General features: G+C 42.4%; 2 protein-coding genes across 5 annotated transcripts; one reads left to right on the top strand and one right to left on the bottom strand.

The window, feature by feature from the left end:
• Nucleotides 1–699: 699 nt before the first annotated feature.
• mfsd2b (MFSD2 lysolipid transporter B, sphingolipid) lies at nucleotides 700–23045 on the top strand. Its single transcript, XM_085132809.1, has 15 exons — nucleotides 700–856; nucleotides 1351–1700; nucleotides 5736–5861; nucleotides 5960–6084; nucleotides 10828–10951; nucleotides 15307–15385; nucleotides 15513–15694; nucleotides 16959–17049; nucleotides 18154–18275; nucleotides 18772–18855; nucleotides 20566–20649; nucleotides 20789–20898; nucleotides 21711–21854; nucleotides 22058–22234; nucleotides 22351–23045. Exons 2-15 carry the CDS (start codon nucleotides 1368–1370, stop codon nucleotides 22397–22399), a joined length of 1830 nt encoding a protein of 609 aa, XP_084988935.1. The 5' UTR covers nucleotides 700–856; nucleotides 1351–1367; the 3' UTR covers nucleotides 22400–23045.
• wdcp (WD repeat and coiled coil containing) lies at nucleotides 22766–27743 on the bottom strand. 4 transcript variants are annotated; one of them, XM_085132805.1, is made up of 4 exons: nucleotides 27638–27743; nucleotides 24646–26575; nucleotides 24252–24372; nucleotides 22766–23579 (listed from the first exon to the last, which is right to left on the bottom strand). In XM_085132805.1, the coding sequence occupies exons 2-4, from the start codon at nucleotides 26554–26556 to the stop codon at nucleotides 23395–23397; spliced, it is 2217 nt and encodes a 738-aa protein (XP_084988931.1). In that variant the 5' UTR covers nucleotides 26557–26575; nucleotides 27638–27743; the 3' UTR covers nucleotides 22766–23394. The 4 variants fall into 4 exon arrangements, with proteins under 4 accessions (XP_084988931.1, XP_084988930.1, XP_084988932.1 ...); XM_085132804.1 differs by lacking the exon at nucleotides 27638–27743 and adding an exon at nucleotides 27317–27597; XM_085132806.1 differs by lacking the exon at nucleotides 27638–27743 and adding an exon at nucleotides 27392–27597.
• Between the last annotated feature and the right edge of the window lie 20 nt (nucleotides 27744–27763).

Genomic DNA, 27763 nt, shown 5'->3' with positions numbered 1-27763 from the left:
ATAATAAAAAAACGCAACGATTAAAAAATGCTTAGTTTGAACGGCATCATTTCTTTTTAGGATTTGCTGCCACTATAGATCTGTAGGCCTTTAGGTCTGGATTTTGGTGCTTCCCGGGGACTAAATCCGCACAATAACTATATAATAGTGAAGACGTTGATGATGATAATAATGCATTGTAAGAAATATGCAGCTAAATTCTTGAGCGCATTTTTTAGGAGTTCCGTTTCCGGCTCCCTCTCCCAAAGAAGCACACTAATGCAAAAAGATATGAAACCAAACTGCATTGCATACATTCCACTTGTAGCAACTGCCAGTTCCCATGAATGGGATTCGTGGATTGCAATGACTGGAACACTCTCAGTGTGAAACACCGATAATGGACTGATAAAAGATTCCTACCGTCAGATAACTAACCAGACAATAACACAGGAGCTAAGAAAGACTGATAAAAATATTTTATTTTATTTTATTTTATTTTATTTTATTTTATTTTATTTTATTTTATTTTATTTTATTTTATTATTTTATTTTATACATAAGTGATAAATATAGATAATATAGGAATTCAAAGGTTGGTGACTTTGACCCGAGCTTAAAGGAGACGATAGTGAGAGATAGTGGCTTGATTATAAAATGATGCCACTATCTCTCCGTTTATGTGAAACGCCGGTGCGGCCGCTGTAGGGCGCAGCGCGTCACTGTACTGAACGCAGGAGTGGAGACGCGCACCCCGTCTCCATCCTCCGCAGTCTCCTCTCCTGCCCGACAGACTGACTGAGTGACTTGCAGATCACCTCACTGACAGCTCAAAACTAACCTGCTAACTGCACCGGCTATTTCCCATCATCACGGGGTGAGTTGATATCTGGTTAATGCTTCTATTATTATTATTATTTTTTAATGGGCTCTGGTGTTCATGTAGGTATGCAGACTGGTTGTTGATGGATGCACTTACAGTAATAGTAACGTGAGGGCAGACTACACAGGAGGCTGCTCCTCCTGCACGGGACATCGTCGCATTTGCGCTCCCGTTTGTGCCGTTTCTCAAAGCCAGCTGTGCAAACATGTCAAATTCTGCATATCACGGTGGTGCCATGAATTACATTCTAGTTTTATTTTGATCTCAAGACAGGGAGTGTGTTCGTTTGTTTGTGTGGATAGGTGCGTGTGTGTGAGAGGGAAAGAGAGTGGTATTATTTAGTGAACTCTCCTGCCCTTGCATTTGTCTGCGCGCAAGCATATGAACTCTTTCTTCTGCCCTTGTGCTGACAGAGAAAGTGCCTTTAAAAAATGTGTGTGTGACACAACCTGTCTGACTTTGGTCTTTTCCTCTTGGCCTCATTCCAGAGCACCACAGCGTGTGAATGGCTGCAGAAAGCAGCAGGGTTGTTAGAGCAGAGGAGCAGGAGGAGCTCCCTGCCTCTGGAGCTGTCACTCACCACGCACACACCCGAAGTCAGAGCCACATCCAGTTTCAGCCTCTGACACACACCACTCACTGGCAGCAGGCTCCTCGCGCCCTCGCTCACACAAGGAGTCACAGCCACACTCACTTCAACAACAGCACCCCGTCACACACGCAGAGGTACGGCTGTCGCCTCACACACAGTCTTTCAGCCATGGCCAAGGGAGAGAGGGGCGTGCAAGGCTCTGAAGGGAAGCCCAATGAACCTTTGTTTCCCAAAACCTCTCAGCAGGTAAGAGCTTCTCTTATCATTTATTTGTTGGTGATTTTTGTTTCTATTGTGCACTCTTGCATGTGTGCATTAATTTTAACTCTCATAGCTGTAACCTTTGTTTGCACAATTAAGGCTTGCTGAGACTTTCAATCTCAGTTGGTGTCTTTAAGGCTCATAATGAGTCTGAATAACTTGATTGGATAAAGTTGGGAAATAGATCTGTTTATTTGCTTATCTGTTTGGGATTAATCACCTCCATTGTTTTCCTGTGACCTATAATCCCTCAGATAACACATTCACTGTCCGGAAGCTGATTATTTTTCATGTGAGAAAGACTGTTTCCACTGATGACGGCAAGATCGGCTTGACGATTAGCTTCTTTTGTCTGATATCAGTGGTGACATGCAGTGAAAGAGGCAGTCATTATCACAGCTATTATAGGACTAAACAGTGACTAGAGGGCAAATTTGCCGTAATTAGAAAATTCGTTGCCTTATGTGTAATTTTTTGCTGTTGTCGTTTCATTTAACCTTATAGACGTTGCACAGTGTGTGTGATGAGTTGGTGTGAGGTATGCAAAGCTTTTTTTGCGTGCATGGGAATGTGCTTGCACTTCAATCATGAGAAGATTATAGGTCCTCACAAGAACATGACCCACAGGCAAGAGAATGAAAGACAGACAACCAATTCCTTACATGGAGTATTGTTCCTTCGTAAAGACAGATACTACAGTTCATGGTGTCATCTCAATGCAATACCATAATAGTTAGTCATCTATTCTTTGTTTCGTTACATTAGCTCAGGGTGTTCGGGGAACGGCAATTGAACCAGTTCTGCAAGTATTTCATCTCTGCCAAACTATCAAATATGCGACGCATTTTGTTTCATTGGATTTGACTTGACAGTTGAAATTTTACACGTTTGCTTCAGTCAAATGGTTGTGAAGTGGATTACTCTTCAGGCAGCAGAACAGTGACGTGAACATAAAGCACGAATAACTTTCTAGGGTTATAAACGGGATTTAAACAAACTCATCTTAGACAAAGAATTGAAATTAAATAAATCAGTGTAAATTTACTGGACTAGCTAAAATGCTACAAAAGCTGTTAAGCTCAATACATACAAGTATAAAAGCGTTATAGTCTGATTTTCTGTTACAATAGTTAAAGGAACTGCTTTTTTTGCACATTTTAAATCGCACATTAAAGAAAAATGGACAAAAAAGACGGGGAAGTTATTACACTATCTGAAAAGTTCAAATCAATAAATGCAAATTATGTGCAATAGAAACAAAACTGATGAATTAGTTGCCTTCACGTGAAGCTAGCGTGCTCCTAACACCGGATCCTAACATGATGAGCATATGAAAACATCAGCTCTGTAACCGTCCTCAACTAAACTCACTTACTTTCCATCGTCTCTTGAATCTATAAATCTATACATTTCAAGTTGAGCTACCTTTAAAACAAAGGAAGGATTAAAGGTGTTTTACAGCGTAGACTCTTGCGTCCCATTCTCTCTGAAAGATGAGGACTACAAAAGGATTGTTGCACGTGAAACACATATTCTCTTTTAAACTACTCAGATGACATGATAGATGCACACTCAGTAGTAGCATGGGAAATTATACACCAAGAACTTTCCAATCCATCACAAAAGCGCTCGTCACATCGCGATGATATCTATTCATATGCAGTATTGTCGGGAGAAAGAATAAATCACTTCTGCGCACTAGTTCATGTTTCAATTTTGGATAAAATCCAAGGGCCTTGAGCCATGTCACTAAGCCTACTGTGGACATTTATAATGGCCTGCTGCCATCACTTTACTTTCATGCTTATAATCCATAAGCTGAATGGAGGGCAAAAAGCTGCTCTTGTTGACACAGATAACTGGATTCTGTGGCGTAAACCTGGTGCACCAAAATGTCCAAAACACTTTCAGCGACTCAACATGGATCCATTTTTACCAGCTTGACATAAGCATTGCAAACACCGAGTGTGTGCAAAAAGCTCAGTTTTTCCCTCCCTCGCTTCTTTAATTATTCTCAGTACTAAATCATTTCCCCTCAGTTTCATTAACTTTAGAGATTAGTCTGTCCTTGCCCCTTTGCTCACTGTGTGAACTCTCCAAGTACTCTGTTTTTAAATGTTTTTTCTTTCCTCAGATAGTGTTTCTGTATATATACAGTTCATTTGTGTGTGTCTATGCTATGAACAGTAGCAGGGATATCCTGTTTATCCTCTTTGACGATAAGAAGTCAGTAATGAAAGATGGAGTGTAAGATTTTGGAGGGAAAGAAAAAGTGTTTTGAGACAGAGAGAGAGTATTTTCTGCACATCATCAGTTAAACAGCGTTCTCCAGACACCAAAGACTTTGATTTTTTTTCCCTCTCCAATTAGGGGTAATTGCAGTGAGAGCAGAAGAAGAGAGAGTTTTGAAGCCGGAACCGCCGCGCAGCCTTTACTTACCTCTGACCCGCTTGTCTTGAGATTGAATAATTACACACCTCCCTCCTGGTAATTGTCGTTCTCCAACCCCTTCCATATTTTGATGGGGGGGAAGAGAAAATGTGAGGCGGATAATAACAGTGTGTCAGTAGGGGTTGAGGCCACTTTGGTGATTTATGTCTTTCATGCAGCTCTGAGGGGAGTAGCTGTGGACCAGCCTGGCCACTAGATGTGTGTTGACTCTGTTTGTGCGTCTGACACTAAAGGTTGCACCGTCCAGAAGTAGGAAAGGGGGAAAAAAGGTCGATATGTGTTCACAGCCAGTTGTAAATATTGGGCTCTCCTAGACTGCGGTGTCTCGTCGTATTCGCGTCTGAAGATGAAAGCTCGCCCTTGCTAAACACAAATGCGCAGAGTCACATGCCTGATGGTTTTAGCAGAGCACGGGGAAGGAAATGGAGACTCGGTGGGTTTCTTCGGCTCCTCTGTGGGCTCTGTGTCTGCACACATAGACCACAGTGCTAACAGCTGGCAGGGGGTCTTCTTCTGATCCTTTTTTTTGAAAATGTATTTACACACAGTCACATTCCCACACAGTCATGAATGAGCAAAGAGAGGCAAAGATAAAGGGAGATGTGATGACCGTATTATGCAGTTTGGGGTGGGGGTTATTTGAAGGAGTGCAGTTCACAGTCAAACAGATGTCATATGTGACGTTTCTTTACACTGAATCACTGCATCATTGCAACAGGAAGATATAGAGGAAATGTTATTTTTGGAGCACCAAGGACACCTCTTTGTGTTGCAAGCCTGTTCTGATGACTTAAATAATGTGAGAGGGACACGCCTTCATTTGTGTTGGTGTGTCTGGGAAGAGTTTCTGACTGAAGGAACTTACAGTTTCATCATTTTTAAATATGCTTATGACTATTCTAGTTAGGGATGCACCGATACCGATACTGGTATCGGGGCCAATACTGTAAAATGTGTGTGTACTCATACTCTTAAAAGTTAACCGATACCATGAACCGATACCAACTTATTTCATTAATCAGAGGGTGGCTTATCATTTCTGTTGTAGTTTTTTAGATTGGCCACTAGGGGGCCAATTATTATTGGACACTCTTCAATAATTTAAAAGTTTAATTTATTCTCAAACCTAATTTGTATTTATTTTATTCCAAACAGAAGTGTTTATTTATTATTCTGAAAGCTCGAGACAGTGCCAATAGTTCAGTGATATTTTGTAAAATTACAATGTGGAGGCTCTGCAATAATTTAACAGAAGCGCTTATTTTTCACTTGAAATTTTTTTGTGGTCATTTTTATTAAGATTTTATTTTTTATCGGCAGGGAATATAATAAAACCTGTCTTCCAATTCATTGCATTTGTGTGTGTGTGTGTGTGTGTGGTAGAAGTATTGTTTTTTTGTACTCTGTATCGGCAAGTACTCAGATCCAAGTATCGGTATCGTATCGGTTTGAAAAAATTGGTATCGTTGCATCCCTAATTCTAGTCTTGTATGTGCAATAAATATATACTTACTGCTGTGATCTAAATATACTGGTGTGCTTTGTCAATTTTCACATCTGTTTGCCCAGACCGACCTGAGCCAGAAGTTGTCGCTATGCAGCAAATTGTGTTTCGCCATCGGCGGCGCGCCCAAGGAAGTGGCTGCCAGCGCCACAGGATTCTTCCTGCAAATCTACCTGCTCGACGTTGCTCAGGTAAGTGCACTGGAAGCGACTTTCACAGATGAAAAAAAATGAGCTGGTATGGAAACGTGTGCCTGTGAGTTCCAGCGTGTCCCTGTTGCGCTCCTCAGATTAACGCCTTCCAGGCCTCCATGGTGCTGTTCATCGGTAAAGTCTGGGGTGCTGTGACCGATCCTGTGGTCGGTTTCTTCATCACAAAAAGCAAATGGACCAGGATTGGAAGACTCATGCCCTGGTGAGACCCTCTCCTCTCTCCCCATAAACAAATACAGGAAAGCTGAAATGATAATTTGTTCCCAGTTTGATGGAATTTTAAAAACTGGCTGTGTGTTCTAATAAATGCCAGTTGATACCACTGGCTGAGACATTCACTGGGGATTCTTCCAATAAAACACACAAATACTAAGTGAATTCATAAATGTGTGTTCCCCAACTGGAATAAAAGCATACACTGCATAAAGTGGAAGTTATAAGACTGCATCATAATATCTATAATGATTGTCTGTACTAGGGCAGGGCGATATGACCAAAATTATTTATCACGATATACATTTGAAAATTTGCGATAACGATATAACTGACGATATAATTGACACTAGACAAAATACTTTACAACTCCACAACTTTATTAGTGCAAAAAATCCCATCAATGTATTTTCACTTAAACAAGCAGCTGTTTTTTATGTGCATTAAAGTTACATAAAAATGTAAAAATTCCTTGCTGACAGTTTAACCAAAAGGCATTTCCAGTGGAAACCGGTCGACATATCCTCAGCATAACCATGTATAATATCCACAAAACTTAAAGGTTAAACACACACAATACCGTAATATTATGTTGAAGCACAGTACGTATCACTCCGCGAGGTGCTACGTATCGTCGGGCCGTAATGCTCCGACAATCCATCAAGCGGTGCGGCTTCGTAGCTTAGCAAAGTCGTACTGAAACATCTGACAGATTTTCGAGCGCCGTGCACATAAAATCGTTTCGAGGTCAGTAAACACAACCAGAATTCATACATAAGGCACACGGGATTATAAGGGGTACTGTCGATTTTCAGAAAAATCAAAGGACTGATTTTAAGTGTGCCGTATTTTCCAAACAACACGGTAATAACGACGCCCGCTAGCATGCGCTACCAAAAATTGTGCTTTGTTGTGTATGTGACGGACGAAAGCTAAACCAGTTCCACACCACTGAAGCTGCAGCATTTTAACAAACCAGTTCTGGTTCATCCGTTTCATTTAACGATCCGCTTTCGCTCTTCTCATTCTGCGTCGCCGCCATGTGCGTATGTAAACATAGGCAGTGCGCATGCGCGTTTTACCCATATTCTATCGCGATATTTCATTTTCCTATCGTTGCCCAAAATTACACCGGTATTACCGTGAACGGTATGATATAGCCCAGCCCTAGTCTTTACTCCAGATTCCTGTAAAGATTCAATCTAAACTGTTTATGGAACGATTTACCGAAACTATAAAGCTAGGTTATGTAATTCTTGGTTTCAGTGTCTTATGTAAAGGACTGTAATTTGTTGACAGACCCTGAGACACACTTAGGTTTGCTCCCACTCTCTCAGACATAATATGGCCCCCACATGATGCTAATGTTTATGCAAAAACCACAACAAAAACAAGCCGTGTGCTCCAGTTTTGCAAAATTATTCTCCAACTGGAGTCTGTCACCTGAGGATTGTGCTAAATAAACAGCCGTTATGCTTGAATTTGTTGTTTTAGACGCTCCCTCTGATTAGTTATACAGTCTGTACACTTCAAGGACTTGGGCTGCTCTTTTTGACTTTTGAACGCCACACAAGGAGAAAAAACAGAGACGTTCATCTGCATTTGTTCATAAATCATCCGCTGGCGCTCTCTTAAATGCATTTATGTAATGTGCCACGTCCTATTTCTTTTTGCTTTATCTGCAAGCTCAACCTCAGCATCTCAGGGGGCTTTGAGAGCAATTTGAATTTTGCGACTCTGTAAGTGTGGATTATACGACGCTATCGCCTCAGTTTCGAAAATCATCCCATAAGCAGCTAAACGTGTGTGTATATGAGTATATATCTTTTGAACACACTGGCATGACACTTGATGTAATTACACAGGCAGGCAATCTAATGCTCCTCCATTATAAACCATAGATTAAACACTGGCTGACAGTGCTGGAGGGGGACCAATCAAGTGTGGCCAGCCAGCCACATTCAGTAGCAGACAGATGCTGATGTTAAATCAGCGTCGATTACTCCTGGGAAGCTGTCGGTGTGCGCATATGTGCGTGTGCCCACTGTGAACCTGTAGTGTTTATGGGCATTTTTAATGTGTGTTTTTGGTCATAATTGCGATGAGATGCGTGCAAAGCCTTCTTTGGGAAGTCCCCTCTGTCCATTCGGCAGGAAGTGCTTTTCTCTTCCCTCTGGCTGACACATCCACAACCAGACATTAAGTGATTTGTATCTGTGCCTTCAGTTCTTAAGGATGGAGTCTTTTAGCCTAAAACGCATCCCTTGGGTACTGCCGTGTTTATTATTTGTGATGGCAGCAAACCACCATCACTGTGGCAAGCCTGAGAAAGCAGATTTATCAGATTTTCTTCATCAGAGACAGACAGAGTGAGAGTTAAGTGACAGTTAGAATTGGTTTAGTTAAGTAAACGTCGCCAAAAACAGACAATAAAAGTATATTCAATTATTAGTAGGTGTCCTACAGTTATAGCTTTAAATACCTGAGAGCTGAAACGTATCATCCGCAAAACTCAAAATGCTACAAACCCATATTTTAATCTTAACAAGTGCTGAACTTCTTTTGACTGCGGTAGCGTTTGTTTCATTAGCCGTGACAGCTATCAGGCTGACCGCTGTACAGACCGGTCAGCAAAGTCCTCGAAGGGACACATTTAGAAAACCTTGCTGTCTAAGCTGCCAAGATATTTCACATCCGTTGCTGGATGTTGTTGGGTTCAGCGATCTGGTGTCGGATGATCTCGACACCAGATCGCAGGTCGGCTAACTAAACTGCCCTCACTTGTGTTTGGGAGCACTGTGACAAACATAGATGGGAGGTTTTGATGAAAACAAAGAGATAAATACATGAAACAAAAGCAGGTGTAGCTGGTGAACAGTTTTATGGTTCCTTGTATTACAGAGAACTTGTCACAGTCGTCACATGTAAAGAAAGCTAATGCTACAGTCACACGAGGGGAAGCAGTGGTTAGATACTGCAGTATGAACAAAATTATTGCTTGTAATCTCGTTGCCTTTGAAATGGGTGCTTTGAAGGAGAGGTGCAGTTCTGTGCCGTCTTCAAAGCGTCTTTGGTGCATCACAACGGTGATCAAACAACAATGAGACAGAGTTAGTCTGCTATCAGCTTGTGATTGAATGGGGTCAAGTTGCAATCACTTTGGGATTAGATCCTATATGGTTTGCAGTGTGCTAGCAATCAATCTGAGCTTATAAATTAAACAGCGATTATTTGCAAACCCACACTGAGCTGTCTGAGAGTGATTTCAGGCAATCTGACCCAAACTGCAACTGTCTGGAGACAAGTTGGCTCCCTAAAGGCGACCACTGTGATCACCCCTGCGCCTCGACAGCCTGCTAATCTGAGCGATTACTGCAAGCAAAATCCTTCACCGCAATCAGTGATTTTTACTAGTCCCAACAAATGTAGTGGTTTTAAATGTACTTATATATCCACTGGGATATATGAACATGACTAAGCCTAAAATCAGCAAAGAAAGTGTAATCTCACCTACACAACCTCTTCCAAATCCCCTTTGCCCAGTCGCACATCTTTTAATTAAAATGCCGCAAGTGTCCCCGACAAGTCACTGAGGAGAGAATTGTAAGTGCCAGCTACTTATCAATCTTCTCTGGTTTAATTAAGGCTGTGCAAATTATTAGGACAGGTGTGACAGGTGTGTAGTCATGCGTGCATGACGTGTGAGAGAGTATGCTAGTGTTTGCGTGTGCTTGTGTGTGTGTGCGTGCCTTTGTTGCCTCTCCCCGGACATAGTCATCTTGCAGGAACATTCTAACTGTCCCATTCACCGGCCCCGGGGCCCTTTCATCGCTCCCATGACCAAGCGGTCAATACTGCAGCACCAGCGATGTCAGTCGCCTTTGTTACAGCAAACAATCAGGAAGAGAGTGAGGTAGCCAAGCTGGATGATGCCAGAAATGACTGCAATCAGCCTCTCTCTACCTCTTTCTCCCACTTTCTCTTTCCTGGCGAAGAGCGGGTCAGAGGTCAGAGCCCCCGTGGGTTTTGTGACAGTCACCTAAATTCAATCGCTCCGTTTTTTCCCCCCCACCTGCAGGTGTGGCTGTGCTACAGCTATTCCGGTCTGCACTGCGGGATAAACTCCATTTACTGTTTAGAAGAGCAGGGTTGGTGATACATACTGATGTCTGCAGCCAAGTCATGCTGTCCATCATCTGTCAGCATTTCTCTTCATTTTAAAACACACAGCTGTTTGCTTTAACCATAATGATACATATCCGTTGTTTACTTATGTATTATACATGGCCCGCAACGTTTTAGAAAAAATCCAAAAAACCTAGCACAACGCGACAGAATTGCTTCATGCTGCGTTTGCACGAGTGTGGACTACATATTTGTGTGCTTGTGTATGTGGATCTTTCATGAGGATTTGAAATACTGCGGTATTCCCCTCCCAAGGCAGATTCCTGCCATGCTTACAATATTATCATTTAGCATTCAGCTTAAACTGACTGTAATCTGACAGAAATATGGCCTCAAATTACCAGCTATGAAAATGACAGAGCACAGCTGCTGTAACACTTACTGTGACAGGTTGAAGCGGTGACGATGGAGGATTTGAATTCAGATCCAAGTTTGCTGCCTTTTTAGTAGGTGGTGTTTTTTAAATGAAACCTTTTCAGAAACAATCTGATATTTTTGCTTCTGTATGTTTAGTTTTATCTGATATACTGTTATTTGTTTTCTACAGGATGGTGGGTTGCACTCCTTTCCTGGTGATCTCGTACTTCTACCTGTGGTACGTTCCTCCTTTCAGTGGCAGCCGGTTCATCTGGTACCTCGGCTTCTACTGCCTCTACCAAACCCTCATCACCGTGAGTATGCACGCTCTGTCAGAGCTGTGTGCGTTTAAGAAATTCAGATTTATGTGTGTGCGATGCTTCAGATCACTCGGAGGGACTGCGCATGCAGTACAAGAGAGATGTCAAGTTGAAACGGGAGATAAAAGCTCGGACCGATGCAGCTCACAGTCTGCAGATGACAGATTATGTAACGTATAGACAAAACGCAGGAAACGTTGGGAATAACAAGGTTTCAAAGTGGAAATGATTACAGTCATCTCATGCAGGCTCTGACAGCCCCTCTTAGGATTTCTGCTTTGATTTGTGAGATGAGCAGCAGATTAAAACCCAGAGCGCTCAAACACCTTACCTCAAATGGGGAAGTGTAGCTATTTAGGTTCCCTTTTGTTGTGATGGTCCAAACCATTCCTCCTCCGCCTCTTTCTGTTCTGATTCTGGGGCACCCCATATAGTATGTGCTGCAGAGCATGTAGCCCACTGCAGCCACACTGTGGTGAGCTGTAACGGCATGTCATTCTAACTACTTGATAAGTATACGGTCAGTCCTGCCAGGAACCTCTTGCCGGATAAATGCTGGTTGCCACTTTTAGCCGCCCTTCATTGTCTCTGCCTGTGTGTTTGTGTGAAGTTTTCTGGGAAAGCGCAGCTGTTATCATTCACAGTCTGTAAACAGAGGTTAGAATTCAACATTTCCTTTGTTTATGCAATCAACTAATAATAGCTTTCCATCTAATTAATCAGTTTTCATTCACCTCTGTGTAGGAAAGTTTGATTCCCAAATGTGTTCACGTCCAGCAAAAGCCCCATAAATGACATGCTGTACAGGAGCGATGGCTGAAAAAAGTCCTTACAGAGTCACATTTATTTTCGTTGTGGCTATGCATACTCATTTGGCCACAGTGCTGACTGAGCCCTTGTGTAAATTACAAAGTGAAGCAGGACTTGGTTTGCTCGCCTTTTCTCTGGGAGAGGTGGTGAGAAAGGAGAAAACAGATCTGAGGTTGGCCAGCATGGAAACTGCAGAAATTGCTGTTGATATTTATATACCGTGTATATTTTTCCTCAGCATTCTCTCTGGAATATATAGATAAAAGGCATTAAGGGTGTTCCCGGTTATGAGCCAGATTTTGTTTTTAACAGTTTGACTGGACTTTAGCACAGTAGGGCTATGAGTTACATTCTTCTTTTGCATACATGGACTGTCAATAGGGTTGCCAACCGTCCCTTAAAAAACGGAATCGTCCCGTATTTAGAAACAAAAGTACACGTCCCGTATTGAGCTAATAAGGGACGCACTTTGTCCCGTAATACAGTGAGAATCAAAAGTAGTCTATAAGTTTTAATGTAATTAACGCTTTGTTTGAAACCATAATTCCCAGCCCCGCCCCTGCTTTGTGACCAATGAGCTGACAGCACACTTATGACAATTCGAGTATGACAATTCAGATTACCGCTCATCTCATTGGTTGAGGAAAGGTCGCTTGCGGAGAAAATACCGGAAGACAACAGATGACCACAACAAAAAGCATGGCCAACAGGGAAATAAACGCCGACACTGCGGTGCAAGTCTCAGACGACAGTACACCTGAAGCTGGGCAAACACTGCGATTTTCAAACTGCACGATTGGCTCGCATGGGTTATAAGTTCGTAGGTCACGATGCAGGATCTCACACTATACCGCCCGATGCTCTGATGCGACCTGAGTCACACTGTGCCTCCATAAAATGAAGGTTATAACAGAAAATCTGTCGCTCGCTCTCCCTCTCTGTCTTTCACTCACACAGACACACACCGCCATCAACTTTGCTAAATTACTAATGACAAACATGATCAGGCAGCTGTGATTGAGCAGCAATGTAAATCCAACTATTTTCACGGTTGTTGTGGTCGTGATAATTTGGTGATGCCACATCGAAAAGGCTCGGATGAGCTTTCCAAAGTTCTACAAGTTGTGCCTCCATCGCTTGTGTCCAGATCACACGCTGCACAGCCGTGCTGCTCCGTCTTTTTCACCGACGTTTACGTGTTTGCGCGTGAGCAGTGTGAGCGGCTGCGGTGACACCCTCACGAGCGATTGATGATCGGGAGCTGGTCGTGAGGTGTTAATCGCTTCTCGTTACCCCACGTATACTACACTATGCACGATGAAGGCCAAAATCGGGCCGATCACGACTCAAAAATCGGCTCAAAATGGGCCAAAAACCGCACAGTGTGAGCCAGGCATTAGACCAGCAATGTTTGTGCCTCTCAGAGAAAGAAAAAAAGGCTGCAAAAGTGCAGGGAAGAATGGGAAAAGGAAAACACCTGGCTGGAAAAGTTCACGATAACACCTATAAAGCGCACTGCACTGTGTGCCGGCGCACTTTTTCCATAGGCATGCTTCTAATGGTGGGCACATGAAGAACATGAGGGGCGTGAAAGCTCGGGGAACCCTTAACCAATTTTTGTCTACCAGGCCACGGCAGAACCAGATATGGTAAACACTGGTTTGTTTGTTTTTAAACCCTCTGGTTAAGGTTAAAATGGGCATGTGCAGTGAATATCAGCGCTATGTGGCCAGAAGTGTGATAATATAATTTATTTTGTGTAATAAACAACTGCAAGGATAGATGATTACAACAAATAGATGAGTAATACATAAAAGTAATACATAGATGAATAATGATGATGAGTTATGATGCGTAATCATGGGAACAAGTGGGTTTACAAACGGGAGCAAAAGCTGAAATAATGCCTCTGCTGAAGCCAATTGCACTAAATGCACTAAATGTGCACTGTTACAAGAATATTTTTCTTTCTATTATTTTCTATTAATTTATATAATTTTAAGTTAAGCAGGACAGAGTTCTTTTAAAGAAAGATTTACTTTTATTATCAAAAGTTAAGCATGACAGGCTTCTGTTTAAGAAAGAGACCTGTTTTATTGTGTTAATGTTGTCATTTTGAGCTAAAAATAAATGGCTAAATGATTTTTGTTTCCCATGTGTTGATATCACAAAGGATACGCATCTACTTAAATCAAATTCAAGTCAAATGGTTAAAAAAAATAATTTCACACACAAAAAAGAGCTAAAAAATTCACCACACTGGGAAGGGTGAAGACAACTGGGTCGCCCGGCCCTGGCCACGAGGTGTCCCTTATTTATTTCTCAGGGAGTTGGCAACCCTAACTGTCAAAAAATGATGGACATAGCCACTGAGACATCACCCATTGTTTTAAAGCTTTGAATTGAGCATTTTGGCTGCAACAATCTTGTTTTTCTTTTGTTTTGCTTGTTTGTTTCTTTTGGAGCCAGAAGACTGTGGCATGCTAAACGATCAGCTAACAAGCCTGGTTAGCCAAACACAAAAATACTAGCTTTTCACTCATCAGAATTGGGTTGTTTTCTTGGTCACACCATGTTATTTGTTAGATAATTGCACCAAATAAAATAATTTGACATAATTTAATATAGAATAATTTAAGAAAATTGCTCCAAAAGAGACCAAGAGGATCTTAGCTAACAACCTCAGTTAGCTGAGGTGAAGGCTAGCATACAGTTAGCAGCTACACTGACTCACTTAAATCTCACCTAAATAAAAAGGAGTAATAAGAAGTAAAATATATTAGAGGAGTAGGAAATAAGCTTTACACATCAATAATTTCTTGTACCAGAACACAATATTTATTTCTGCTGTAATGTTGGTCATTTTAACATAGGCGGCTTAAGGGACTTTTTGAGTCAGCTTAAGTGACTATTTGAGGAAGCTTTATGGCACTTAAGTGGTTTACTTCTTCAGCCCCTGTAAATTGTTCTTTGTTTAAATGCTAATATCAGCATGGTAATGTGCAAACATTTTTAAGGATGAAGGCAATCTTTTTAGATTTAGGTACTTGGAAAAGTTAAGAGAGAGATCTAAAAAGCTTGGAAAGCAAAGCGTCTGGACTTCTTTGAGTTGCTTGAAGACGTTTCACCTCTCATCCAAGAAGCTTCTTCAGTTCTGCGGGGACTATTTGTGGGGACTATTAACATGCTTGCTTAATTTTATGGCTATCTATCTATTAGATTTTGACACATACTATGAAAAAATGTCCACCTCATGTTGGTGCCTGAGGGTAGGAAACTACTGTTCTTATGATTCGTCTTCTGGGGACCACGATCGGACCCCAAATTCGATTGTAACTGATTCAGGAGCAGCGGAGACACATTTTGTTCTTGACCAAAGTATTACAACCTTCAATCTTCTAGAAATAAGCCGCTAGCAATGCTAAAAATAAAATAAAATATTATCTTTTCCTTTCCTCGGGAGACTTGTGCAACTGTTTGCCTATCTGCTATGCAGGACTTGCATTTATTTCTGTCCACGTCTTTCTGCTCCTCTTTAGTGTTTCCATGTGCCTTATTCTGCTCTCACAATGTTCCTGAGCACGGACCAGAAGGAGAGAGACTCAGCCACTGCCTACCGTAAGTTTTAATATGCACAAAGTTCTTAATGCCTGCAGTGCTGAATTAATCTTTGCTCCAGCTTTTCATTTGCATAGCGTTTGAAGTGCTGCAACCAAGAGTTGGATCTTTGCTCATTTGATGGCAGGAATGACAATGGAGGTCCTGGGGACACTTGTGGGTGCTGCCATCCAGGGACAGATTGTGGCCAGCGCTCACACTCTAAAACACTGCCCTACCAGCAACATGTCGGCTGGTTACCTTGGCAACAGCAGCGGGGCAGAGATCGTGAAGAGCATGGTGCACTCCAAGGAGTACCTGTCATATGCTGTAAGTATCACCATGCCAAGCCAGGAAGCCAGGTGTGCTAAAAGTAGGGCAAAGAGTTGGTTTGAAAATAACTTCTAGTTTACCTCGGGGCTGTGGTGTGTTTGTGTGTGTGCTCAAGGCAGTTATAGAGAATATTAGAGGCTAAAAAAAGCAGTGATGAATGAAAAGGAGGATTGTTCACAATTGGCTCCATATTTACTGTCTACAGGTTCTTTTACCTTTTTACTCCTATGTTTACCTCGTGGGAGTGAATGGAAACACCACTGTTTGATATCTGATCCTCGCACCCTGAGCCAGTTTCGCCCTCACCACCACAAAGGGGGTGCTTCCCCTGGCATCACACTCCACATCTTGCCCCATTGCACTGAGGGGTCGCCACAGTCTGCCAGTCATTGGGCTTGTTTATGCCTCACCCAGAACATTTGAAGCCATCTTAGATACAATGTGCTCAATATATTAGTGTCTTATTTGGAGTTTAGGTTAAAGTTGGAAAAAAAAGGGGGAAAGGGAAACATTCATGTCCGCACTTCAGTTTGCAGAACTGTGAATAAACTGAGCATCCATCATGAGGCTTTTTTTTGTGAAGATGAAACAAGCCAGAGTCCAATCTGTCCAGTGTTGGATTTGGGGTTGCACCGCAGCTATTTGGGCTTCAAATGGTTCTTTTTCAATGGATTTTGGGTGAACCCTATCAGGGCAGCCCAAACCCTCTGCAGCCACCCACTAAATTCCTCCGTGGTTGCTGGTGAGGGTGGCACACCGTCTGGGCAAACTCCGTCTGCCCTCAGAAACAGGGAGTGTTTGATGTGCATAAATAATAATGACCTGCTGGGCTGAGCCGCATGGAAAAATAGCAAACAAACAGAGGTTGTTTAAGGCAGAGCAGTTCCTGTTGGTTTACAGCTTTAAATGTCTGTATTTTGGGATACGGATAGATTGAGGTTTCTTCCTGTTCCTGCTAGTATTTGGAAAGCACGGATAGTTTGGCTCCCCATAGACGTCACATCAATAAATCATGCACTGGTGAGTGATAGAATGACAAAGAATTGAAGAAAATAAAAGCCATGTAGGCTAAAAACTGGCACATTCTGTGTCGTTTGTTTCCAACAATTGATCTATAGCGTGTTAAAAAGAAAGAGTTAAATTTTTTAGGGCACTATGAATTAAAGATTGCAGAAAGTCTCAAAATAGACTGTGTTGTGTCGCCTCTATGAAACGAGATAGCTAGATGGAGACATGACTGTACGTTTCTTTCTCTTTGCAGAAGCAGGTGTACACGATAGCTGCCGGCGTTATTGGAGGAGTATTCGTCATCTGCACTGTGGTGATGTTCCTGGGTGTCAAAGAGAGAGACGGTGAGGACTTAATTTTTGTGTGATTGTGTGTTAATGAGTATTGAAATTGACCAAAAAAAAAGGTTAATCAGTTGTAATAGTTGACATTCACATCATGGAAAAGGTTGCTTGGCAGGAAAAAGCCACTGCCCTACAAAAACAACCCTCTTGCCTTTGTGAAGCTTGCCAACGGTCACGTGGACAGGCTGCTTGAACAATGTTTTGCGGACAGGAATGACCAAGATAGAACACTTTGGTTTTAAATGAGAAGCTTTATGTTAAGAGAAAAGAAAACACTTCATTCCAACCATAAGAGTCGACCCCACCTCTGAAAAATAGGGTTTTAGTAATGTTCCGCACCGGAACGGCATCATAGAAAACGTCTGGACATCTGAACCAAATCCAAGTGATTCATAAAGCAAAATAATGGCCTTAAGCAAACATTTCTGCCAAGGAAGGTTATTGCTTTGAAACAGTTTGAGTAGAGTTTGGACGTTGAGCCGACGGAAATGTTGTGGAAAGACTTGAAGTGAGCAGTTTAAGTGAAGAAAATCACAAACATCTGACAGTTTAACCGGTTCTACACAGAGGAATGGACATGGATTGGAATACATCTAAATCAATGTGCAGGCTGGTCAACAGAAGAATTTAGTAACTATTTTTACTCTTGTAATATTTATATAAAAAATCAATTACACTAAACTAAAACTGTTATTCAGTGAGGCCCCTGAGGAACTGTTTCAGGATTTAACCAGTTTCGCTGAGACCAAATTAGTCTTCTACCCAACATACTTCATAACTGGACTTTTGTTGCATGATACCAGTATAATAAAATTAAAAAAACAAACATAAACAGGCAAAATTTAATCTAAACCTATCTAGAAATTGATAACACAATACTTAGAGTTACTGGAATATGTAAGAACATATATACTGGGCTGTTGCTAATGTGATCACATTAGCTCTCATTCTCTTCTCTTTATTATAAATGACACCTCTAACTGAGACGAGCACAGTCCACTGCAATGCAGGGGCAGTTCCAGTAGTTCCAGTGAGCAAATCTATCAGCTTTCCCTTGCTGGGTGTTATTTGATATACTGCTTATTCTAATTCCTCGTGTTTCAGATCCATACGCCCCGAAGACGGAGAAGCAGGTCTCTTTCCAGCAGGCCTTCGTCCTGGTGATGAGGCACGGGCCATATCTCTCTCTGACCGCTGCATTCCTCTTCATCACTGTTGCCATTCAGGTAAATTTATTGGCAGAGCACTTCTCAGTCATGACACTCGGCCTTACAGTAAATGGAGACCTTACAGCGTGGGAGAACTGCTGGCGCTCGATGATGATTTGATCAGAGTAGAAGAGCACTTACTGAAAGCTCATCGTTTTTAAGCGTGTTGTGAGTCGCAGGGCTATTGGGAGTGATACCAGCAGTGTGTTCTTGCTTTTTGTTTATCACATGTGCGTGGATGCTCACTTTTCAACCTCACGTTAACGCTGTTTAAATGATTGCAAACTTGTCAAATTTTGCATCAGATCTGGTTCTCTGTGTTTCATCCTCTCATCTCAGAGGAGTTATCAGCTGTCTTCTGCGAAAGCCCCAGAGCGGGAATAAATCCCAGCAAAAACACTGTCAGCAGCTTCTCCAGTCACTTTATTTGGCGCTCAGCATAGCAAGAGTGCACAGCTACAGTGCTGAATAGACAAGACTGAATATCTGAATGTTTCATCTCTGCTTTTTGCAGCTGATCCAGAGCAACTTTGTCCTCTTCTGCACTTATGCAGCCGACCTGAGGGATCATTTCCAGAATATTGTCCTGACCATCCTGGTGAGTGCAGCTTTTAGCACTGAAGATCTGCAACATTAACGTAACCAAATGTAACACCTTGTGCATTTTAACTACAATGTAATGTGGGGAGCTCGACTTCATTTCACATCATGTGCCACATAATCAATGTGAAGAACTTTTAACTTCAAATTTAATCCCTGAGACATCTTATTATAGAAAAAAAAGCAATGAACAGTACGTTCTTGTACATGATGAAGAAATGCTGCTGTTGTAAATGAAAGAAATCTGTCAGCATAAGAGGCATAATTTGTAAAAAAATAAAAATAAACATGTAAAATTACAATTTAATTCAATTTAATTCAGTTTTATTTACGTAGCACCAAATCACAACAGCAGCTGCCTCATGGAGGTTTTAATTGTAGGTGAAGAACCGACAGTGATACAGAGAAAACAACAGTCAAACAGTACCCATATGGGCGACAGTGGGAAGAAAAAACTCCCTTTTAACAGGAAGAAACCTCAGCAGAACCCTAATTGAATTTTATATCTATTACCTACTAGGGGTGGGGGGAAAAGCGATACTGTGCAGTATGGTGATATTTTGTTTGCTAATAATGTATCGATACAGGGACAGCAGAAATCGATATTTTGTTACAAAAAAGGTTTTTGTGCTCTGACTTCAGAGCATGTTGATCCTTTTTCTGAGCAAGAATCCTGACATTCCTTCACTGTCCAAATGTGTTTAACTTTTTTTTGGCAGCAATAAACATGACAGTTTACTTATTTTAATTTAAGACATGTTTTATTTTAATTAAGTTTGAAACTTTTTTATTTAATGTAAAATTATATTTTGTTTTAATTTACTTTCAAATTCTTCAGTTGCTGAAGGGGCTGCATAGTTTTCATAAACTGCATAGTTCAGAATAGCTATAATTGTACCAGATGGTTGCATTCAGTTAAGTTGGACTAGACTGTAATACAAACCGTTCAGTTTGTCAACAATAAAACTGAAATGAGAGAAAGACTGAGTGTGAGACTTTGATATTAGAGAAAATGAATATTGATAAAGTTTACCTTTATGTACAGAATCTGAATATCGCAAAATATTTTTAAAAAATTGCAATAATATCGTATCGTGCGTTAAGTATTGTGATAATATCGTATTGTGGGATGTATGGTGATTCCCACCTCTATTACCTACTTTGGTGTAGCATGAATGACCACCAGGAGGAAAAGCTGTAAAATGTGTGGCAACAACAACAACAACAGCAGCTGCCTCAAGGAGGTTTTAATTGTGGGTAAAGAACCAACAGTGATACAGAGAAAACAACAGTCAAACAGTATGGGCGACAGTGGGAAGAAAAAACTCCCTTTTAACAGGAAGAAACCTCAGCAGAACCCTAACTGAATTTTATTTTATATCTATTACCTACTTTGGTGTAGCATGAATGACCACCAGGAGGAAAAGCTGTAAAATGTGTGAAAACACTGTTAAAAATCCAAAATCTGTGCAAATCTGTGTCATTTACATTTCCAAAGTCGGATTAAAGTGTTCGCGTTACTTGGTGTAAAGGATTATTATTTTGTCCAGTATTAGCACTACTTATGTTATTTTAAACGTTGACCATCTTTCCTAATGCTATTGTTTCTTTTGCCCATTCGTCCATCCATTCGCTTCCGCTTTCTTTTGTAAGTTCTAAATTAACTTACAGACTAAGTCACTTTACGCTTTTGCACACGTCTGCTCAGGTATCCGCCGTAATAAGCATTCCACTGTGGCAGTGGTTTCTGCAGAGATTTGGGAAGAAGACGGCAGCTTTTTGTGGCATCACTGTGAGTAAATTCATTCAGCTTTGACCATCAGACTTTTTGTTTGTGCCTTCTTGTGGATGAGCTTTTAAAGTGTTTGTCTTGACCAAAGAAGCAGTTTTAAGAAAGTTTGTTTCTTATGGATGTGTGTTTGTCTCTCCAGTGGATCCTGCCCTTCACACTGATGCTGGTGTTCATCCCTAACGTCATAGTGGCTTACGTTGTGGCCGTCTCCTCTGGACTCACCGTGGCTGCATCGCTCCTCCTGCCATGGTGAGACTCAACAGTTCAGATGAAACACGCTCGTCAACATAAATTAGGTGTAAATATTTGTGCTAAAATTTTAAAAGCCCTGCAGTGAACGGTCCCGTGAGCGTCCCTGCCATCTGCTAAGTAATATAAGTTTGGTTGCCCCACCCCTTGTTATAAAGGATTAGATAAAACTGAAATCCCCTAAGCTGCTGATATTGTTTACCTAAATTCAACCCTGCTATATGTACGCTCTGCTGTTCATTTTAATCCCCTTTGATTTGATGCAAAATGTCATTAGTCAAGCCATTCTGTCAGAGGGCCCTGAGCGCTCACCAAGGTCATGCCACGGTCATGAAATGATGTCATTTTTAAGAATTACAGGACCCGTCTACTATAAATCTTCCATACCATCACAGAGCCCCGGCAACGCCGGAGGTATCACTACATCTGTTTTCCAGTCGTTGCTAAGGCCCTCGCCTCTCCTCACTCATCTCTTTTCCCCTCCCTTTAAAAACCTAAATTACAGCCTCCTGAGGGGGGCCTGTTTATTTTGGAAGGGGCTGATTGTTTATCCTGTCCCGCCCGCTGCTCATCATCTAATCGTGTTATTAGCTCTGTAATTTTGGCCCACTGGTATATCAGAGCTCTGACCTCACATCGCTGCGTGCTGGCATCCTGACTGCACGTGTGAGATAACCTAAGTAAGAGCACGAGGGAGGTCTCGGCGCGCATCAGCTTAAAGTTTTACCATGGCTCACTGTGATGTTGAACTTTTGTGACAAACGACACATGCTCATTCAGCTCTGCACGCCTGTTTTTGTGCTTCAATCCAGGTCGATGCTGCCAGATGTGGTGGATGACTTCAGGCTGGCCAACCCCTACTGTAAAGGCCATGAAGCCATCTTTTACTCCTTCTATGTCTTCTTCACCAAATTTGCCTCTGGGATCTCCCTGGGAGTGTCCACCCTCTGCCTGGAGTAAGTCTGCATTACTGCTACACATGCATGATAAACGTCTGCACTTAGCATGATACCTCACCGAAATGCATTAACCCCTGGTGCGATGCATAATTCATCACACGAAAGGTGTCGAGTTTGCTCATTTGCAGGGCTGCACAGTCCGGCCCGATGCTCATTTCCTCTCGCGCATTTTAACAGAGCCTCTCCATCATTGCTTGTAGGTTTGCAGGATACGACACAGGCGCCTGCAAGCAGCCTCCCCCTGTGGTGTACACCCTGAAGCTGCTGATCGGCGCCGCCCCAGTGGCCTTCATCGTCACGGGCTTAATGATCCTGCTCCTCTATCCCATCACTGAAGATGTACGGCTTAGGAATAAAGTCTGCCTGGAGGAGCTAAGGTGAGAAAGAAACCTGTAACCTTTGACCTCTATACTGACGTTTGAAGTGTATAGGAGAAAATTGACTGGACTCAAACGCTGTATTTGAAACCAGTGTCTCTGTGTCTCTCACAAAGGAAACAAAGCATCGGCTCCAGAACAGCGGAAGAGCCGAGTAACGTGTGACCTAAACATCTAATGGAGTGAAGAAGCGAAGCCACGGATTCCAGTAATGCGTCTGGGAAGTTGCTCATTAGTGTACATTACACTGCTAAATAGATTTAATGTAAACATTTTTGTTTCATTTTCACATGTATTGTACAGTCATACTGGATATATATAAATATATGAGATTACTTAATTTATATAAATGAATGTATAGAGTTATTTGCTGTGTTTAGCTCTACAACACTGTTATTTATTTATAATATATGATTCCAAAAGGTTTGATGATATGAGATGAATAAATGTTGTAGAGAGTGCTTTTTGTAATGTTGTTTTGGGGGATCTTTACAGAGGAGGTGGTGCGGTGGAAAATAACAGACGAATAAGCACTACATATACAAATTTAATTTTCAGAAAGCTCCCCAAACATTCCTTTCTTTGGACATTCAAAACAAACCACAGCGGTCCTAACAGCAGGGTATGACCATGAGAGAAAAGTTACTGTTGACTGTTGCCCCCTCTAGTGGTCACATGGGTTTTCCTGTACATGATAAAATTCTAGCAGGATGGAAAATGCTTTGGGTCTCTCGTAAACAGAACATTTGAGATGGTAAAGTGCTAAACTTGACATTTTAAGTGTAAAACCTGAATTTCATACATCTACTTCTGCTTCAAAAAAAAGACCATTAGCCTCCATTTGTTCATATAAGACGTCAGAACAATCAGAAACATGTCCCAAACACATCTAAAACGTACTCACCGCTGTTGCTGGACTGCTAATCAGCACGTCCTGCTTCAACAAAAACATGAACTGCACAGGTTTTGTTTTTTTAAAAGAAGAAAATGTAAACAATGCATTGAGTGCAATGGGCATCTCTTGTCAAACGGCTGTCATTTCAACACACACGAGAGCAATTTTGTCATACAGCTGCGGTCCATTTGACAGCGGAATACATCATGGTAACAGAGAGACATTGTTTTGTGAGTCCATATATTGAACTGTGCGTTAGGAGTGTCTACACGGAGGCCTCTGTGGTTGTGTTGGGGCTTTGGCTGGGGGCTGGACTGGATGGGCAAGAGTTCTCTGGAGTCCGCAGGGCTGATTTCCGCTTCCCGTTCCGCACCGTGAGCTCCTCCTTGGGCTTAAATGTCAGAGGCACAAAGCCATCTGCATCTGCCACAAGTACGACCCACAACGGTCCTGGAGAAAAACAAAAACAAAACGACAATTAGGACTTTTTGACTTAGCGTGGTTTTCTAAATGTCAGTGTAGTTTGGAAACTAGTTTGTGCGACCTACATTTTGGTGGTCTCAGTTTAGGAAAGCCAGTCTTTGCTACAGCAGCAACAAAACACTATGCACATTAAATGGTAGTAAGCTGCTTTTGTTTAAGACCTTATAATCTGACTTAGGCTTTTAATCACTTCCAATTATAGCTCACGCACGCTATCGGAAGAACAATGCCACCACAAGTTGCCTGAAATTACAACTGACTGCAATAAATAAGGTTTCTTATAAAGTACAGAGCAATCTGAGGGGGATGCCTTCATGGTGAATAAAGCCAGCGAGAGCATACAGATCTTAACATTTAGTCAATGACTTGCAGTTGACCCCACTTGAGGATAGAAGAAATTTCCACAGAGTGATTTTAGTTAATTAACCCTTTACACCCTGTGTCACAACACGGTTAATCGCACATGAAAAACAACAGATGAGGCTTTTGCACAAAGGCAGCTTAGGTACTGCTTTACATTAAGGGAAATGCCTCTTAAAATGCACAAACAACAGAAAACAAGTAGCAGAGGACACGTGCTATTTGCTATACGTTGTTACTGTTGACCTACTGATGCCAAATCCAATTTTGTGAACATACCATACATCATCTCCACAATGGTAAGGTTGAAGAGGTCTTGGAGTGCACGCAGACACAGCTTCCCGTCGCACAGCAGCACCGGCCTCCGCTCGTCAATAAAAACATTTTCTGACAACTGCTTCTGCGTGAGCATAAAGAAAGGCAATGTGATGGAAAGAGACACGCTTGTGGCTATTATGATATGTTAAAAAAATGCAATATTCTTATTAATATTGCATTTTTATTTAATTAAACACCGTACTTTAAATGTGTATGTTCACGTCACATTGAATTGATTTTAAGTTCTTTAGCTGTCTTGTCAAGATTATCATTCCCGCACTGAACAATACAAACAGTGTAGATGATTTATGATATATTTATAATAAGCTATCAAACATAACACGTAAAACTGTACCTGGCATGTGACATTGACATACGGGGGTTCGCTGGCATTAGGGTAAACACTTGGGGCCTTTTTGCCATTCTGAGTGTAATCTCTGATTTCTGTCAGGCACTGCTGCACGTCTGCAAAGCGTGTAAAAAGTCTTTCCATGTTGTGAACGAGCTGCTCCAGCGCGCGCTCCTTGGCCTTGCCGGGAGTCTTTTCAGGCATAGGCAGCGTCGGCTCTGTGTGCATCCTGTCAGATAGTTCGAAGCGAGGAGAACTGGCTCGGCTGGAGTCTCTGCTGACCTGTCCGGCCACCGCCAGGCTGGCCATGCGGCTGACGTGGTCCATGTCAAAGTTTTCCACTGTAACTGAAGAGGCACTGGACGGGGCTCTGTCTGATAAGTCCACAGAGCTGGTGATGGGGCTGTGCTCGCTGCTTCTCACCTCCTCGACCAATCTTCGCCTGTTCCCCGGTGAGCAAACGACCCCCCTTCCAGGCAGTATCAAGTCTTTTATCCCCGGGCGCTCTCTGTCATCCTTTGACAGGTGCTCTGAGTGCCTCCTAATCCCTGCGCAGAAATTAGAGGTGGACTCATGGCCCTGAGCAGAGGAGGATGGTATGATAGGAGACATAGGCGACTCTCCATCGTAGATCAACTCTTTGGCTATGAGGTGAAGAATATATTTGTCAGTGTTAGCAGATGGGAGGAAGGCGGGCTCGTTGGACTTCTGGCGACCCACCATCAGCAGTAAAATCTTATCGCTGAGGAAACAGACTCCTTTGGGTCTCTCGTTCTGCTGCAGAGAGATCTGCTGGATGTTTGGCATCGTGGAGGCTGTGATGCAGTACACAAGAACCATGTTGCATGTGTTTGATGCAACAGCAACTGTGGAACCACGGGGATCAAAAGCCACAATGTCTGGGACCAAAATCCCTGGAATGCTGACTTTACGAGTGGTGGTGACCTTTCGCTCGTAGGTAACCAGAATGAGGTGCGAGGAGTCCTGCCCGGAGCCTGTTACAGTGTCCTTGCGACGCAAGTGGATAAGGGGGCTGGGGTCAGAGCGACGGTGTCTCGCCAGAAGATGGGTAATATCAAGAGGACCTGAGCTAGGGATGTAGGATCTTTCCGATTCGAAGGATCTTCTTCTCGAATCCACAAGGCTGTCATCATCTGACATGTGAGAGCCATGGCCGTGCAGGGCCTCTGTCTCTGCTGGCAAGTCGAATGCTATGCCAGCATTTAACCCACATAATTTATCCAGCGGCAGCTCCGTAGCCACAGCTACTTGGGCTTCCCCGGTGGCCTCAATGGCACAGATATAGCCTCCCACGTCAAAGATGGGACAGAAGGAACAGGCCACCAGACTCTTTTGGATGTCATTCCAGATGTAGGAGTGAAGGGCACTGCCTATAGCCACCACCAGGCGCGTGCCATCCTTAGTCCAGCATGCACAGTGGATGAGTCCACTACCTTTGATATCTGCTTTGATTCTCCTGTTGTCCACCCTGACAGAAAACAGCACAGAGGTGTCTCTCTTAGTCAGCACAGCAAGAATGTCCAGTTTAGGGTGCCAAACGCAGCCTTGTGAAAGCAAGGGGAAAGGCTCGCTCATCTCACAGGTCTGCGTGCACAGCAGCTTGTTCTGTTCAAGAGCGCTGAGCTGCAGTTGCCACACGGTAACATGCTTCTTGTGCTGCACAGCCAGCAAGGCGGGAGAACCAGAGCAGCACAGGGGGCCCCAGAAGAGTCCGAAGACATGCTCGAACTGCCCGATGACGTTTGTGTCGCCAAACTTCACGTCGCCGTTGATAAAGTAGAGAGATGTTAGGCAGACTTGCTTGCCATCTGTCCAAGCAATCCCATGCACAGGGTGGATGGCTTGGTGCAGTGTGTTGAGACCAGTCCTGAGCAGCTTTGCCTTACCAAGATCCATCCTGGCAGGTATGAAGAAGCTTATCCAAAGAGAAAAAGAAAAAGAAGACAAAAGAGTCACAGCGTTAACATTGATAATAGAGTCCTGTATGTCTTCTAAATGGGTCTCGACGACGAGTGGCTATTTCTACCTATGCAGATTAAGAATAGCAAAAGCCTCTCTTGTGTCTCCTTCCAAGTACATGCTTTAATCCCTCTGTGCCTGAGGCAGTGGTGACGAACACCTATAGCTGCTTACGCCTGATGACCTTAACAACACACAGGCCCTTTAGGACCTAAGGGTATTAACATTAGTATGTGTTGCACAAGATGGTAAACGGCCTGCATTTGTATAGCGCTTTTCTAGTCCCTAAGGACCCCAAAGCGCTTCACACTACATTCAGTCATTCACCCATTCACACATGAATAAGAGTGTCTCATTAAAGTATTTGTCTTTTTAGACTGACATGATTACAAAAAGTACATTAAGTCTTCAAATACACGTCATCAGAGAAAGAAAACTGTAACAGACTTAAATTGTAAACACCATTTTAACACACAATCAGATTTTTCAGAAAACAGATTTACTGTGTGGATTGATTACTGCACGTCAGCTTAAAACGCGTAGACAAAACCAAAGGAGAAATGCTCATTAATTCAATTAATAAACATTGGAAATCACTAGCGAGATTAACTTGCTGCTTCCCTTTAAAAAATATATCGCGCCAACAGATAATTAATGGTATATTCGACACAAACATGAGTTTTAAAGCTCAGCATACCTTACAAAACTAAAAACATGTTCCAAGGAGCTCGTATAAAACAGTAAACATTAACTCTCATGTCAGCAAACTCACGTTTTGCCGGTTAAAAATCGTCTCCAACGTTTCTTAGTAAATGACACGGAAGCAAAACTACTCGACAGTTTCGGTGCATTGTGGGAGACGTAGTTCAATTTTAACAAGCGCTCTAGTTTTATATATCTAAAAAAAATTACTAAAAAAAATTGGTTTACTTAGAGGGACTTGATAAACTTAATAAAGACTATGACAAACCAGAAAATGAAAATTCAACTGACATTAGACACTCGAGATTTATCTCACCTCCAGGGGTCTGCAGGGCTGAAGACGACGTACGTAGTGGGGTTGTAGATCTCTACGCTGCCTCCCTGCGAAGTGGAAAATATCTTGGCTGTCTCACGGTTGGCTGTAGCTACGGCGGGTGGGTGA

The sequence above is a fragment of the Neolamprologus multifasciatus genome, chromosome 15 (assembly GCF_963576455.1).
Source record: "Neolamprologus multifasciatus chromosome 15, fNeoMul1.2, whole genome shotgun sequence".
NCBI classification, from domain to species: Eukaryota; Metazoa; Chordata; class Actinopteri; order Cichliformes; family Cichlidae; genus Neolamprologus; species Neolamprologus multifasciatus.
Note: the sequence above shows the minus strand (reverse complement) of the source record. Positions and strands in the feature narration are given on the sequence as shown.

What these genes read in the sequence shown, in the direction of transcription:
- mfsd2b (XM_085132809.1), top strand. Translation starts at nt 1,368, where the DNA reads ATGGCTGCAGAAAGCAGCAGGGTTGTTAGAGCAGAGGAGCAGGAGGAG. An exon ending in TCATCACTGTTGCCATTCAG is followed by an intron (nt 18,276 to 18,771) that starts GTAAATTTATTG and finishes TGCTTTTTGCAG; the next exon opens with CTGATCCAGAGCAACTTTGT. An exon ending in CAGCTTTTTGTGGCATCACT is followed by an intron (nt 20,650 to 20,788) that starts GTGAGTAAATTC and finishes TTGTCTCTCCAG; the next exon opens with TGGATCCTGCCCTTCACACT.
- wdcp (XM_085132803.1), bottom strand. Translation starts at nt 26,739, where the DNA reads ATGTACTTGGAAGGAGACACAAGAGAGGCTTTTGCTATTCTTAATCTG. An exon ending in ATGTCAATGTCACATGCCAG is followed by an intron (nt 24,373 to 24,645) that starts GTACAGTTTTAC and finishes ATGCTCACGCAG; the next exon opens with AAGCAGTTGTCAGAAAATGT. An exon ending in CATTGTGGAGATGATGTATG is followed by an intron (nt 23,580 to 24,251) that starts GTATGTTCACAA and finishes GTTTTTCTCCAG; the next exon opens with GACCGTTGTGGGTCGTACTT.